A 16,604-nucleotide genomic window follows, 5' to 3' on the forward strand; every position below is an offset into this window, starting at 1 on the left:
GGCTGAGTGGGTCCTGGACTACCTGACAAACCGGCCCCAGTTTGTGAGGACGAAGAACTGCATGTCTGACCTCCTGACCTGCAGTTTGGGGGCCCCCCAGGGGACGGTCCTCGCGCCCTTCCTCTTCACTCTTTACACTGCAGACTTAAGACACAACACGGACAGCTGTGTCCTGCAGAAGTTCTCCGATGACTCCACCCTCATTGGACTTATTATGGACGACGATGACGCGGCGTACAGAGGACTAACGCAGGACTTTGTGGACTGGTGTCAGAGGAACCACCTCCTCATCAATGCGGGGAAGACCAAGGAGATGGTGGTGGACTTCAGACGCCGCCCCACTACACTCCCCCCAGTGAACATCCAGGGAAGGGACATTGAGAGAGTGGACTCTTATAAGTACCTGGGTGTTCATCTGAACAACAAACTGGACTGGACTCACAACACAGACACACTTTACAGGAAGGGTCAGAGCCGCCTCTACCTCCTGAGGAGGCTGAGGTCTTTTGGAGTGAGGGGGCCACTCCTGAGGACCTTCTTTGACTCTGTGGTGGCTTCAGCCATCCTGTACGGTGTGGTCTGCTGGAGCAGCAGCATCACAGAGAGAGACAGGAAAAGACTGGATAAGATCATCAGGAAATCCTGCTCTGTCCTGGGCTGTCCTCTGGACTCTGTGCAGGAGGTGGGGGACAGGAGGGTCCTGGCTAAACTTAAATCTATGCTGGACCACGAGTGTCATCCCCTGCTGGATGTTCTGTCTGCTCTGGAGAGCAGTTTCAGTGACAGACTCATCCACCCTCACTGTGTGAGGGAGAGATTCCACAGATCATTTCTCCCGGCTGCTGTCAGACTGTACAATGATCAATGCTAGTACTGTGGTAACCATAGCAACCAGGACAATAATCATGTCACTACCTGCTGTATTTCTGTATTTTTTTTCAAAGGAAAAATAGCCAAAAAAAAAAGGCAAAAATCATTTCCTTTAACACCATACCAATATGCTGGCAATATCACCTAAGTCATCCAGAGGCATACATTTTTAACTTATGGTTCAAATTTTAACAAAACTAATTTTGGACAAGTTATTTAAAATTACTGTCACGTCTGAAGTTTTATAAAGTGAAAATATCAGATATATGTTTAAGTTTTAAAGTAATGTGCTAATTTTTAAGGTTTTGTGAGCACATGCTGTGCCCAGCAGTGCATTATGGGTAGGATGATGTAATTTCAGTACGTTCACGACAGGACAATTGCATTTAAGACACTCTGTTCAGGCTCCACGGACAACAGCATTAAACTCTAGTGCCTAAAACTCTTGTGAATATATTCTCTGCGTTTATAGACGTTGGTTTTATATTTGCGTTTGTTAAATTCCACGCATTTTAAATGTAGCAGACAGGGATTATCTGGAATTTTGCTTTCAAGGCCTCTACTGCCATCTACTGGCCAGTAGTGTTCATGGCAGTATTCGCCCTAAGTACTAAGCGTCTGGGCACCAGTGTTCTATTTATTTTGACCCCGGTTATATCAGATGATTGTCAAATCAACTTTTTGGCTTTGCAAATGGCTTTTTTTTTTTTTACAAATGAAGTTTTAAAAACAAAAAACAACAGCAAAACAAATTTAAATAAATAACATTACAAGACAGCTCTGTGGTGTTTGCACAGGCACAGTGTGAGCAGTTAGATGCTTGTAGCTTTTCAGCAGCAGGATACCCTCATGACGGCCGACCAGAATAATATCAAACAGGTTTGATTTTCATTGGACCATACGGTCTGCAATCAGGAGGTGGTCCTGAGATGTTAAACGCAGCTTGTTACTCCATGTACACTACACGATGCAGGACGCGCGATTAACCTGAAACTCAGTCCAAAAAATTCCTGCATGAAAAATCATCTCGCAGTGTAAAGCACGTTTTACAACATCATAAAATGAGCGCACATTCTCTCCACATGCAAAACTTTTTGCGAGGACACTTCCAGGGCTCCGTAAAAATTCTTGTTTTTATAAATCAAAAAATTGGAATATTTTACAAAAGCACATTTATCTGTAAACACCAACACACGACAGACGTCACATTAACGTGTTGGTTTACATAATGAATGACTGAACCAATCAGTGTTTAGCAGAGGCACTTTTACCCAGAATCCTTTGTGATCTGTCTGTGTTTTTTACAAAACCTCAGAATTAGTGCATTATTCAACATTAAAAGATATATGTTATATTTGAACTTTGTACAAATGACAGAATTGACATTAATGAAGTTATTCTATCGGTATTAATGTATTTATAAATCAGAACCATAAGTCAGCATGACTTTATTTTTCAAGACCTCCGCCTGACCGGAGCCTTCTGATTGATAGAGAGTTGGTTTTATGGCTGCTCTGAGTGCCTCTGTACTGGGAGCTCTGTAGTAAACAAGCCCTTCCAGCAGGGGCAGAACGTTCAAAGAAAAAAGTGTGGTCTCATTGTTTGGGTCTGTTACTTTTAATATTACTAGAAGCTATTGTGGCATTAGAACTTAAATTCGTTTTATTAGTAGTTGTAAATGTACCAGAGACAATATTGGAATTTATCAGTTATCTGTAACTTCCGATACATTTGTGGGTGGTTTATTGTTTTATCTTTATCAAAGATAACTTTTCAGTTATCTGATTATCTGTTATCAAAGTTATTTTTTTGGTTATCTGTGCCCACCACTGTCAATGTCATTTGTACTGGTATTTACAACACAGCCTAAGTTACTTTAAAATCCATGCCCCCTAGAGGCTGAACTATTACACATCTAAATCAGAACAGAGTAGATTGTATGTAAGAAAATATGGACATAACATACACAGGTGAGAAAAAAAAACAGCATGAGTCACTGCTGGCAGGTTTGACCATTCATCAGACACTTTTTTAAGTTTACTGGTGAAAATAAAATAATTTGTTTGGCTTTTTAATACAGTAGGAAGATTGTTCCATTTTTTTAATCACTATGAAAAAGCTGTCTGTGCAAATGTTTTACATTTTGGAACAGTACAGTGCCCCCTGGTGGTGGAGTATGTACTTCTGTTTGTCACTTGAGATGTTAAATGGACAAAGTTCTGAAGAGGAGCAGGTGCCGAATTCTGTATAATTCTACGCACTAATCGGATACTAGCCATTCTTTGAATGTTTTCAAACTTCAACAATCTGTATTTTTCCAGAACATGGCCGTGATGGTGCTGCTTTGTTCTCTGGTCCAAACTTTTTAAGGCTCGTTTGTGAATGGATTCTAATGGCTTCAGAGTGGTTTTATTTCCTTGTGACCAGCATGTGATAGGTGCAGAGGTGTTAGCCTAAGTAGCTGCAGAGGTGGAGGCCCACGTAGCTGTAGCTGTAGTAGCCTAGTCAGTTGTAGTCTATCCAAGTTATTAAAGTTCAGAGAAGGTCCAGGATTAACTTCAATATCTCCAGCCAAGAGTAGTATCATCACAAGGTTAACAACTCCAAAAAATGGTCTAGAAGTGTCAGATCGTTCATTGCCACCTGGTGGTGGTCTAGCATGGCCATAATCCAGCAGCCTTGTGAATATAAGACGTTGACTCTGTTTGGCTGGGTTGAATATTACATTTTCCCCGTTAAACTTATGTTAAACTCAGGAGAAGATAGAAAACAATGAAAGTAATAGACAAACAAGATGATGGCAAAATCCGAGGTATTTTGATATAGTTTTTGGGCACACACAGGACCTGCCCGATTGTGTGTCTGCACCTCAGCAGCCATCTTGTAGGTTAGAGTCAGGTGGTGGTTGAACAGCAGAATTAGGGGTTACCACAGCAGATCAATGGTTTCCATCTCACCCTGTCCTCTGTATCGTCTTCTGTCTCACCAACCACCTGCATGTCCTCCCTTAGCATGTCCATAAATCCCCTCTTTGTCCTCCCTCTTCTCCTCCTGCCTGGTGGCTCCATCCTCAGCATCCTTCTCCCTATATACCCTGGGTCCCTCCTCTGCACATGTCCAAACCATCTCAATCTCATCTCTCTGACTTTGTCTCCAAACCGTCCCACCTGAGCTGTCCCTCTGACATGTTCATTCCTAATCCTGTCCATCCTCATCACTCCCGAAGACAATTACAACATCTTCAGCTCCGCCTCCTGTCTTTTTGTTAGTGCCACTGTCTCTAAGCTGTCCAACATAGCTGGTCTCACTACTGTCTTGTAAACTTTCTCCTTCACTCTTGCTGATATTCTTCGGTCACAAATCACTCCTGCCACCTTTCTCCACCCACTCCACCCTGCCTGCACTCTCTTCTTCACCTCTCTACCACACTCTCCATTACTTTGGACAGTTGACTCCAAGTATTTAAACTCATCTACTTTCACCACTTCTACTCCTTGTAACTGCACTATTCCACTGGGCTCCCTCTCATTCACACACATGGACTCAGTCTGATTCCTACTGACTTTCATTCCGCTTCTCTCCAGAACATATCCTCATTTCCAGTCTAGACTCAACCTGCTCTCTACTCTCACTGCAGATCACAATGTCATCTGCAAACATCACTTTGAGCAGATGGGACGAGTTCATCAGTGAAATCACACAGTAAATTTTGCTGAGTAAAATTTATTCTGCCAGGAAAACATTTGTTCCCAGTCTAAACACAGTAAAATACCCTCTATTATCGAGTGAAATCAGCTCTACCGTCTTGCCAAATCAAGTGTTTCTACTCCAATAAGAGTTGATTTTACACTGTGATACAGTGTATTTAACTCTATATGGACTGGAACCAAATGTTATCCCAGCAGAGTAAATTTTACTCTGCAAAATTTACTGTGTACCTGCTGGAGTCAGTGGCTGCAAAGAAAACCTGCACCCTCTTGGCTCTTTCTGGAACACTTTGGACACCACTGGTGTAGGTCAAAGGACTGTGTGGGAGCAAAGGTCACCCTAAGATATTTTGTTTTTTCATCGGGATGAATGACACACATTATTAACATTAGCTGATGAAGCAGGTGTCTGTGTTTTGTAGGACCAGTGACCATCATCTTGGCCTTGTGAGAATTTAAGAGTTAGAAATTACTGGACATCCCATTCTTCACTGATGCCAGACAATGCAGATTATTTACATTTTTTGGCATGTAAAGATGAGTATCATCAGCATAGCAGTGAAAAATAATACCCCTGCAATACACTGTATTTTACCAGAACAAGTTTTGAAGTAACATTATACAAGTCACAATGAGAATGTTTGATAAGTATGATGTCAACCATGACAGAAGCTGGCCAGTAATACCAGAATAACTTTTGATCTTATCCAGCAATATATGATGATCAAGTGTATCAAGCATTGCACAAAGATCCAACAATGGCAGCACTGTGGTAGTATCAGAGTCCACCACGACCAGAAGGTCATTCACCACTTCTAGAAGTGATGTTTTCATGGAGCGTGTGTTGTAAATGACGACTGCAACGGCTCAAACAAATCATTATCAGCGAAATAAACCACAAGCAGCTATGAAACCACATTTTCACAAATTCTTCAGCAGAAGTGCACTGTTGAAAATTGACCAAATGTTTACAGGTTCATGTCATTCCGAGCCATTTCTTCTCACGGAGAACCACGGAGGACCAGTAGTAAGCCATCTGTGTGCTGAGTGAGAGGTCCCAGGTTCAATCCTGTGTGGAGAATTATCCATGATGTTCAGGGTACATAAACATGGCTTTCAATCTATTTGAGTAAAACCTACTAAATATTTAAGATATTTAACAACAAATGTTAAATTGATGTAGCAGAAACAAAATGGCCTTTTGCTTTAAATAGAAAAAAACTGCTGATCCCCACATATCCTGTGGGCGTGTCACAGCAAACAAAGACTGGCTCATGAAGAAAACATTACCAGAATGTGATGTATTTCAACAGAGGGAACATGATGTGACCATTGATGACAGACCATTATGACTACAGGGACACCTACCCTTGTGACCATGTGACCAAGATAAGAAAAAGAGTGTAACATCCTCGTCTTTCTTTCTGCTTGCAGTCCTGGGACATATTTTTCCGTAACGCTAATGCCGGGGCTCCTCCACCTCTGGGGGGCTCCATTCAAGGACTAGCCAGTGTGCTACTGGGAGCTCAACCCAACGTGGACAAGCTGGTGGAAGATCATCTGGCAGTGCACACACTGATAAGAACATATCAGGTAAAACATAAACACATTTAATGAAGATACACGGTTCTGATATTACAGGTACACAATGATTTGGACTCCTCTCTCTCCCGACCATGAAGTGTTTTGTTCGTCTAGTAAGTGTACGTCTCATCTGTACACCTCGGACTTTGAGTACAGTGGACAGGTTCTGCTGGACATCTGCAGGTGCAAGCTTTTCAAGGCTTTGGACATTGCACAAACAGAGACAGTAGAAGAGCTCGGACTACTCCGCCAGCCTGTGACCACACCGGACTCAACTCCTACTCCTCCCCTGACAAGGAGGCGCCACAAGTGGTGCGCAAGGAAGCAGAAGAGGGGCAAGTGAAGAGGTATCTGGACTCTGCGGCAAGACAAACTCATCCAGCCATACCATCCGTCCTCCTGGCTAATGTACGATCTTTGGACAATCAAATGGATCACATACAACTGCTGAGGTCAGCGAATCGAAACGTGAGTAATGACTGTGTGATTGTATTCACACATCATTCAACAGTGAACATCAGTGAACAACAGACAGCAAAACCCAGATGAATTCACTATCTTCGCTGGAGATTTTAATCATGCTGATCTCAAGACTGTCCTCCCAAAACTTCTCCAGCATGTTGATTTCCCAACACGTGGGAAAAACATTTTGGACCTGGTCTACACTACTCACAAAGGAGCATACAGAGACACCCCCCTCCCTGATATCAGACTCTGTGATCACACCACTGTTATGTGAATGCCAGCATACAGACTGAGGGTGAAAGTCAGTGAACTGGTAGGAAGCAGGTAAGAGTGTGGCCAGTAACGCCTCCTCTGTTCTTCAAGACTGCTTCAACACATAGACTGGGAAATGGCTACTTACAACAACCACACAGACACTGAGGCGTCTACAGATACTTGTGACTTTGTATATCACCAAATGCATTGATGATGTGACCCACACAAAAAAACTTCACCACTCAGGCTAACCGGAAGCCGTGGCTGACAGGGGATGTCCATCAGCTTCCGAGGGCCAGAGAAAAGGCCTTCAAAGCCGGGGATGAAACTGCCCTGAGAACAGAGAGAGCCTGCCTGTCCCGCAGCATCGGGAAGGCAAAACAGGACTACAGGCAGAAGATAACCTCCCATTTTAAAGAGAGCAGAGACACACGGAGCCTGTGGCAGGACATTCAGACCATCATGGACTGTAAACCCACGCCACACAGCTGCGACAGCAACACGTCTCTGCTCAGCAACTTCAATAGCTTCTTTGTACGCTTTGAAGCACAGAACAATACGTGACCCCCCACCCCCCGGGCACGCGATCAGACTCTGCTGCCAGCATGAATAGGACACTCTCCACTATCAACACCCCTCAAGGCAACAGGTCCAGACAACATCCCTGGTCGTGTGCTGAAAGACTGGATGTCTTCACAGATTAACACTTTTCTGAGGGAAGCTGTTGTTCCATCATGTTTCAAGGCTGCCACCATCACACCTGTGCCAAAGAAACCTGCTTCGTCCTGCTTCAACAACTATCGCCCTGTGGCACTGATCCCCATCATGACAAAGTGCTTCGAAAGGCTAGTCATATCCTCCTCCCACCCTGGACCTCTTCCAGTTTGCACACTGAGCCAAACAATCCACAGAGGATGCAGTCTCCTCTGCTCTCCACCCAGCCCTCACCCACTTAGACACAGAAGTCTCATATGTGAGAATGCTGTTTATAGACTTCAGTTCAGCATTCAACATCATAATCCCACAACAACTCATCTGTAAACTTGACAAGCTGGGGCTCAGCACCTCCCTTTGCAGCCGGCTGCTGGACTTCTTCAGTGAGAGACCAGTTGGCAACATCACACTCAGCACAGGGGCTCTCCAAGGCCTCCAGTGCATAGTCAACACAGCGGGAAAGATCATTGATGCCTCATTCCCCTCCCTTTAAGACATATACACCACCTGCCTCACTTGCAAACCAACCATGATTGTGAGCGATGCCTGCCACCCCGCACACAGCCTCTTCAGCCTCCTGGTCTCTGGGAGAAGATATTGGAGCCTCTGTTCCCACTCCACCAGACTTCAACAGCTTCATCCACCAGGCTGTCAAGATGCTGATCTTTCTTCCACTCCCTACACCCCCCCCCCCCCCCCCCCCCAACAACAACAAAACAGGTGAACAGAGGAAATTGACAAAACACACAGAGGCACAGATGGAGGACCAATCACAAAAACAATGAACAGACAGGCCAGAGACAAAGGACAAACCACCAAGAGGACACACACACACGGATGACTGACATGGGAGAACACACACTGAATACAACAGGGGTGCGGACAGAAAACAATAAACACACAAACGTAGACACAGAAACGGACAGGGGACTGGACACCGAGGACACTCTTGCAGGACAGAGACATGAACAGAGGACACACCACAACAGAAGGCTAGTCTCCGCCATAGTTATAGGTACTGCAAGGGGTGAAGTTTCTGTGTCTTGTTCAGACTTATTTTTTGACTTGGACATTTTGCAGGTGGTCAAAAAGCATTAAATCTGAAAAATTCAATAAAAGCTGAGATTCCACACAAAAAGTGCAAGGTTTGCAAGGCAAAAAACTGAAGAGTGCAGCAGAGCAAGCCAAATACGTGTCTGCTCACTAAACACCATACTGGAAGTCCCCCAACATATCACTTTGAGCTGCTACCAAGAACCAAAAAACAAGTCTTAAGTTATCTGTATGAAGAAATATGAGCTGTTAAGCTTGTTAAAAAAATGGTTTGAAGTTCAAAAGACGCAAAGCTAATGTAGTCAAGCTACCAGCATAGATAATGCCAGCAATGTTTACTAGTGTAGGCAAAAGCAGAATGAATGTCAGTGTCATGCAAAAATACACCTTAAAAATTAACATAATCGCAGCATATGTGCATAAAGGGTGGTGAGTTAGGTCGATCCAACTACCTTACATGGCAGTTTGATTGTATACCATGTTTTCTGTTTAGTTGTCCAACCACCACCATTTCTAATTGACTGTTTACATTGTTGCCCTGTGCTTAGGTACGTGGACATCACATAGCAAAGTTGGACCCTCTGGAAATCAGCTGTGTTGACTTTGACGATACTCCGTGTGCCGTGGGATTCCAAAATGTTGGTGAGAAATATTAACCGGCTTACGTGGTTATTAATGTCATCTTTCATCTCCAACTTGTTTGTTTTTTTCTTCATGTCTTTGCACTGTCAGACTGTATATATGGCCATTCTCTGATAGGACCCACGTGCAAATATAAAAAAAAAAATTGGGAAGACTTACAGGTAGTAATAAAAGAAAAAAACTGCCAAGCAAAGAGGTGATAAAGTGGATGGCATTGTTCTATGCATTTTGACCCATCTACTGGATGGCAGTAGGAATGGCGCCCGGTTATATCACATGGTTGTCAACCTGAATCACAACTTAAGAAACAGACTTTTCTGTTTTGCAGATGCCTTTTTTTTTACAAATCAAAAAAAATGACATTTTACAAATCACATTTATCTGTAAACACTAACACACACGTTACAGTAACTTGTGTTGGTTTCTACATAGAATGAATGAATCAACCAATCAGTGTGAGTGGAGGCTCAGTTTACCCATAATGCATTTTGGCATCTGTGTGTGTTAATGGTCAAAACTTCAGAATGAGTGCATTATTTTAAAACTAAAAGATATGTGTTATATTTTCAGTTTGTACAAATGACATTAATGTAGTTATTCTATTCGGATTGATCTGATTTATAAATCAAAACCATAAGTCAAACCTGCTTTCCTTTACAAGACGTCTGCCTCACAGCTGGTAAATGATGCTTCCCTATAGCAGTGAGCAGGATGCACAAAGACAGAAGCGCTGACTCATTGGCTGTGTTTGGGTTTGTGATGGACTTTGATTCTGTCAGAAATGCTGGCAGTGTTTAAACTCAAAATTGGCTTGTTAGTAGCTGACAGTGTAACACTATATCTTCCCCCTAATCCTGGAACCCCCACCCCTGACAGGTAACATTCCTACAGGGCAGCACTGATTAACCCAAACCTTGATAAGGCCCAATCAGGATAGAGCAACCTTTAAACTCTATATTTCATGGATGTTTTATGGTCCCAGATGAAGCAGTTTGGTTGATTGTGAACGATATTGGTATTCTTTCTGTATGTATCTTAATTTGGTGTATTACACAACATGTTTTACTGTAGTTTGACCTCATTTAAGTGACATTTGACCTCAAGTGAAACCCTGAAGGTCAAGGTCAATCACTTATCCCAGGTAATGGCTTATAGGCAAGGTCAATCACTGTGTTCATGCCAAATTAGGAGGCAAAATTTCAAAAATTGCGACCAGGAAAATTGTTTAGTTGAATTTAGTGTTTGACCTTCCTGTGACCTTGACCTTTGACCTTGAGCGTAATCCTTTTGTGTACTGAAAAGTAACTTACTAGGGTTGCTTTATGTGAAGTTGCAAGAGTCTGTGATGTAAACTGTGTGCTGCACAGTGAGTTAAAGGTGAAAAATGCAACGATTACAAACAAACATACTTTGGCAAGATATTGAGGGGAATATCTGGGGGGGAGATAAACTGTTACACCAGAGACAATACTGAAAGTTAGCAGTTATCAAAGCTAACTTTTTGGTTAGCTGTGCCCATCACTGCTTGTTAGCTATATTCAGCAGGTGCCGACAAGTTGTCCACAGCTACTAATGAAGTGACTGTGTAAAGTAACTGTAAAATGGAACTGCATAAAGTAACCAATAAAGTCACTTTTTAAAGTTACTTTGGCAACACTGCCTGTGAATCTGATCACTCATCTTTCATCCTGAGCATTGGCCTGATGACTGAACTTTGATCTTGAGCTTTGACATGATTCCTGAGCTTTGACTCTGATTGCTGACCTTTGTTACTGACCTTTGTTTCTGGTTGATGACCTTGGCTTGTGGTTGCTGTCCTGTGATTCTGATCACTCATCTTTGATCCTAACCTTTGACCAGTTTGCTGACTTAGATCCTGACTGGTGATCGCTTTGAATTTCCACACAGTATCAAAGGCTCGTATCTGCCCTTGATCCTGATTGCTGAATGGCATAGAGTGCTGATTGCTTTGAAGCAATAATCAAGATCCAAACAATCAGGATCAGTGGTCAGAGATCAAAGGCAGGGATTTGGCCCTTAATCTCTATCCACACTAAGACTTGATTGGGTTTTACTTGATGAAGGCCTACTTCTCAACCAGACTTTGTTGTCATCTGTTCATGTCCTTTTCAGATATCTTGCTGACAGACAGATGACAACAAAAACACAAAGTGTGAGGAGGTAGAAATCTAAGAACCTGTTGAAGTTCTAAAGCACTTTCAAGCAGATTTTGTTGGACTGGTTACACAGTCTGTGTTTTATGTATCAGCTTTCATCACATGTGCTTTAAGATCAACAGTCAACTCTGCTTCTTTACATTTGGTTCATCCATCCATCCATTTTCTTCCGCTTTATCCGGAGTCGGGCCGCGGGGGCAGCAGCTCAAGCCAAGCCGCCCAGACCTCCCGATCCACACACACCTCCCCCAGCTCCTCCGGGGGAACCCCAAGGCGTTCCCAAGCCAGCCAAGAGATGTAGTCCCTCCAGCGTGTCCTGGGTCTTCCCCGGGGCCTCCTCCCAGTGGGACGTGCAGGGGACACCTCTCCAGCGAGGCGTCCAGGGGGCATCCGGAAAAGATGCCCGAGCCACCTCAACTGACTCCTTTCGATGTGGAGGAGCAGCGGCTCGACTCCGAGCTCCTCCCGAGTGACCGAGCTCCTCACCCTATCTCTAAGGGAGCGCCCAGCCACCCTGCGGAGGAAACTCATCTCGGCCGCCTGTACTTGTGATCTCCTTCTTTCGGTCATGAGCCAAATCTCATGACCATAGGTGAGGATCGGAATGTAGATCGATCGGTAAATCGAGAGCTTTGCCCCCCTACTCAGCTCTCTCTTCACCACGACGGTCCGATACAGCGACCGCATCACTGCAGATGTTGCACCGATCCGTCTATCGATCTCACGCTCCATCCATCCCTCACTCGTGAACAAGACCCTGAGATACTTAAACTCCTCCACTTGAGGCAAGGGCACTCCACCGACCTGAAGAGGGCAAAGCACCTTTTTCCGGTCGAGAACCATGGCCTCGGATTTGGAGGTGCTGATTGTCATCCCGGACGTTTCACACTCAGCTGCAAACTGCCCCAGTGCACGCTGAAGGTCCTGATTTGACGAAGCCAACAGAACCACATCGTCCGCAAACAGCAGAGATGAGATTCTGTGGTTCCCAAACCAGACCCCCTCTACACCCTGCCTGCGCCTAGAAATTCTGTCCATAAAAATAATGAACAGAACCGGTAACAATTTGGTTCACTTTTCTTTTATAAATTAGATCACAAGACAACAGTATGTTCAATCCCCGCAGCAGGATACACCACAGAGGAAATGTAACCTCTTTGGTGGAGGTATTGATTAACTGACTAATAGGGAACATTGTTTATTTGATAAAGTACTTGTTAGTTGCAGTCACAATATATCAGAAGGTGTTAGTGCTCAGAACAGATGTGTGTGTGTGTGTGTGTGTGTGTGTGTGTGTGTGTGTGTGTGTGTGTGTGTGTGTGTGTGTGTGTGTTGATTTCCTTGGACCTTTGCTCAGTAACTGGTGAGATCAAACAGAAATTATCTGGACCCCCCCCCCACGCGGCAGGTTGCAACCGGCATCGAACCCGCTTCCTCTGTGTTTCATAACGTCTTATCTGTGTTTTGTACGTCCAGTACATCACATGGTTTAGTTAATAAGATTCAGTCTCCTCCCCGTCAGGCTCCAGCTGATTTGTCTGTCCACAAAACAGACCCATAAGTTATCTTCAGAGGTCGTGGACTTTCAGCAGAAATTAATCTGTTGTTTTTGCTGTGAGGATAATTATGAAGGAAAGGTATTCAATAATAATAATAGCTTTTATTTAACCAAATAGAATCCCACTGAGATCACAACCTGTTTTACAAGGGTGACCTGGATAAGAAAAGGTAGCAGCACACGTCATAGACGGTCAGAAAGACATCATCACGAGAACATTAATGACAAACAGAATACAGAAATACAATCATTGTGGTCATAGTAAACTGTAGTGATGGAAAGTCTAAAACAGATTTGAAGGAAGCCAGTAGTGGGATAGGCTCCAGCCCCCTGCTGACTCTTAATTGGAGTAAGTGGGTTTAGAAGATGATGGGATAATATTGTCTGATTTCATCTGAAACAAGGTATCCAGATGATTGCATTTCCTCGCTGCTGTGAGCAAATTTTTCATATTTCCATAACATCAACATATTTCATCACTGAAGTCTGACGTCTGACACGTTTATTTGTCTCTAGAACAGTACAGTGTGTAAAAAAAAAAAAACGGTGTTTCAACATGTCATCTGATTTGACCTTATTGTTGCAAGGTGACAGAAAAGTGTGATTGAAAATGTTCTTTGCACTATGAAGATATTGCTGCGGACAGACAGACAGACAGACAGACAAATGGCTGATAAATCAAGAAAATACAAAGCAATATTAGGAATTCAAAAACAGATATCTGCTGTCAGAAATGTTTTGACCACTACAGATTCAGTATGACACAGGTAGCAACAACCAAGCAGATTATTAGTGAGGTGATCACCCCCCAATCAGGATTAGGGATATAACCAAAGATACAAGCAAAAACATTGAAAGTGGCACCTGCAATGTCAAAGAATCAGAATTCCTGATTTTGAACAGTGATTAAGGCACATTTTCTTGTGTAAAAATTCAACCGAAGCTAATGATTTTTTGTTATTCTGTCAGTCTCTCTCTTCTCTCACACACACACACACAAAATACATTAAGGGTTAAGAGAGTACTGTCCCTGTCAGGAGATCAGCGGTAGCAGAATTAAGTTAATATTCTTACAATCTTCCACATTAGACAGATGTGCAGGGAGTTGGAAAAAAAAAGTTTAAATTAAGACAACCATCTCACTGTCCTACAGTCCTCGAATACGGTGATGAAGCCCTTCTCTTTCCTTTGTACCTTTTTTGTAGCTGTAATATTCTGTGTCATGGTGTCTTTTTAGAGTTCCGCTCTCTTAACCCTCAACAACGCTGTGAAGTGATGTTTGTCCTTCTGCATGTTTTGCCAACTCTCTCCATATGTGTTTGGTTGCAACAGGTTTTTATGGCTTGGAGGAGTCCGACCTAGACAAGGTGTTCAAACTTCCCACCACTACCTTCATTGGGGGTAACGAGACGGCTTTGTCACTCAGAGAGATTATACGACGCCTTGAGGTACTTCAACCAAACAGGACAAACTAAAGATAAAGTTACACCCTCTGTACTGACTTTTCCTCCTCTCTCCTAGATGGCATATTGTCAGCACATTGGTGTGGAGTTTATGTTCATGAAAGATATGGATCAGTGTCAGTGGATCAGACAGAAGTTTGAGACACCAGGGATCATGCATCTCAGTTTGGAGGAAAAGACGACACTACTAGGCAGAATGATCCGGTCCACCAGGTCTGTCCACATAGGTTTTTCTAGACATATTATAGATATACCCCAGTCACTTCATCTTCTACATATTTTTGTTGTTTTATGGCACCAAACTACTATTACTGACCACCTCGGGTCCTGGATGGCAGCCACAAAAATAGACATCCCCACACCTTTAAAGTAACCATCTGTCTTAGGTGAATCATGGGCATACCCTTGGCCTTCACCTACTGGGCACCCGTGTGCTGGGTCATGCACAGAGAAATACACCACATGGCCAAAATGTCGAAGGTGACACAATGCAAGTGATACTCCTCATCTTAGTCTATCTTGGTAACTGCTTGTTTGAAACAAAATCCTTCCAGCAGTATCCAAGGTACCTCTGAAAAGACCGAGTACCAAATACATCCAGTTTTCACCACACGTCACTGATTAGCATCCAAAACCCACAGACATACAGAAAGACAAGAATCACCAGGACCCTAAAGACTTGGGCCTTTGAAAATCAGCATTGCCAGACACCTCTGTTCAGTGACTTCATCTCTCAGTATCAAAGGCCAAAGACCCAGAGACATAACTGTCACTACCAAGATAGGTGAATATCTCTCCAAGTTCCAGACTTTCAGTGCACAGAGATACACTTATGTTGGCTGAGCCACAAAGTTATTCAAAGCCTGGACCTTAGTCTTGATCCATGATAATCCCAAACCAATACATTCAGATTCCTCTTTTAGCTTCTCAATTGCTACAATCAGAGTATCCAGTGATTCTGCAAAGATTACAGCATGGTCAGAAGTCGAGATCAGTAAGCCTTTCCTTACCAACACATGCACCTAAGTCACTGGTTTCCACAACCCTACCCAGCACCCAGTCAGAGCACGCATTAAACAGTACGGGAGCCAGAACACAAGCCGGCAAGCGACTTGTATGCTCTCTGTTTGTAGGCGGTGACTTTAATCGAGTCTTTCCGGTCTGCTGGCGTTTCTTCTTAATGATGAGTTGGTGCAGTTGGTGTTGGAGAAACTGACCTTCTTTAAAGACCTCAGCCAGAATGTTGTCTTCCACAGGTGCTTTGTTGTTTTTCATGCCTTTAAGGGCAACAAATGTTTCTTTGAGATTTGGGGTTCAGCTGATTTCTTCAGTGATGTCTTGTTTTGGTAGATGGCTGAGCATTTTCTCTTCCTTGATGACTGGATTAATGTTTAAGAGGTCTTCAAAATTTTCTTTCCATCGAGCACTGATGTCATCTTTGGTTTTCAGCAAGGTCAGGCCATCCTTGCTTCAATTAGGCCCTTGTCCTCAGGTGGAGGGGCCATAGATTGGTTTTGTCAGCTGTCAGCTTGGATTTCAGTGGCCTTGTTGATCCACCACTGAGTTTTCAACTTGCAAGTCACTACTGTTGAAACCTTGTTTTGTTTCTGGGTCTTCAAGCTTGGCACTGTTTAAGCTTTTAGCAGTTTTGCAGTTTCCAGGCCTCCTCTTGGGGTGGATGTTCAACTGCATCCTGGAGCAGATCAAGGGATGATCCATCTGACAGTCATTGCCTTGGTGGACAGAAGATCTTTCTGGTCTGGGAGCAGGGAGATTGTTGTGAATAGATATGAACTTTTTCTTTTGCCAGAAGATGGTGTTGGTGAGATCGTGTTCGGTGGACTTCTTCAGAAGCAGGGTGCTGTTAAATTTACACTTGCCTACTCCGTTTCTCCTGATGATTCTGTGCTAGAGTTCGTGAGTGATGAATTTGGAGGTCACAGGAGATGAAAGCTGCTTGCCTTTGTGGTCAGTCCAACCTTTTGTTGTCCATCAAGGTTCACATATTCCGTATATAAAATTTCATTACTCGTGTTTCTGTTTTTGCACTACAGAGCTGGTGACCTTCTGGACACAGTAATCCAGACAGGTTAAGGTGAAGCAGACTATGATAAGG

At 43.5% G+C, this 16,604-nt stretch overlaps 1 protein-coding gene across 2 annotated transcripts in view; it reads left to right on the forward strand.

The window, feature by feature from the left end:
* ogdhb (oxoglutarate (alpha-ketoglutarate) dehydrogenase b (lipoamide)) overlaps positions 1-16,604 on the forward strand; it is a 96,098-nt gene that overhangs the window by 18,157 nt on the left and 61,337 nt on the right. For both annotated transcript variants that reach the window (XM_034192416.1, XM_034192417.1), the window contains exons 3-6: positions 6,012-6,170; positions 9,197-9,290; positions 14,358-14,473; positions 14,547-14,701. In XM_034192416.1, coding sequence (XP_034048307.1) covers positions 6,012-6,170; positions 9,197-9,290; positions 14,358-14,473; positions 14,547-14,701 — 524 coding nt within the window. The remainder of the gene's footprint in view (positions 1-6,011; positions 6,171-9,196; positions 9,291-14,357; positions 14,474-14,546; positions 14,702-16,604) is intronic.

Source organism: Thalassophryne amazonica, chromosome 17 (genome assembly GCF_902500255.1).
Source record: "Thalassophryne amazonica chromosome 17, fThaAma1.1, whole genome shotgun sequence".
NCBI classification, from domain to species: Eukaryota; Metazoa; Chordata; class Actinopteri; order Batrachoidiformes; family Batrachoididae; genus Thalassophryne; species Thalassophryne amazonica.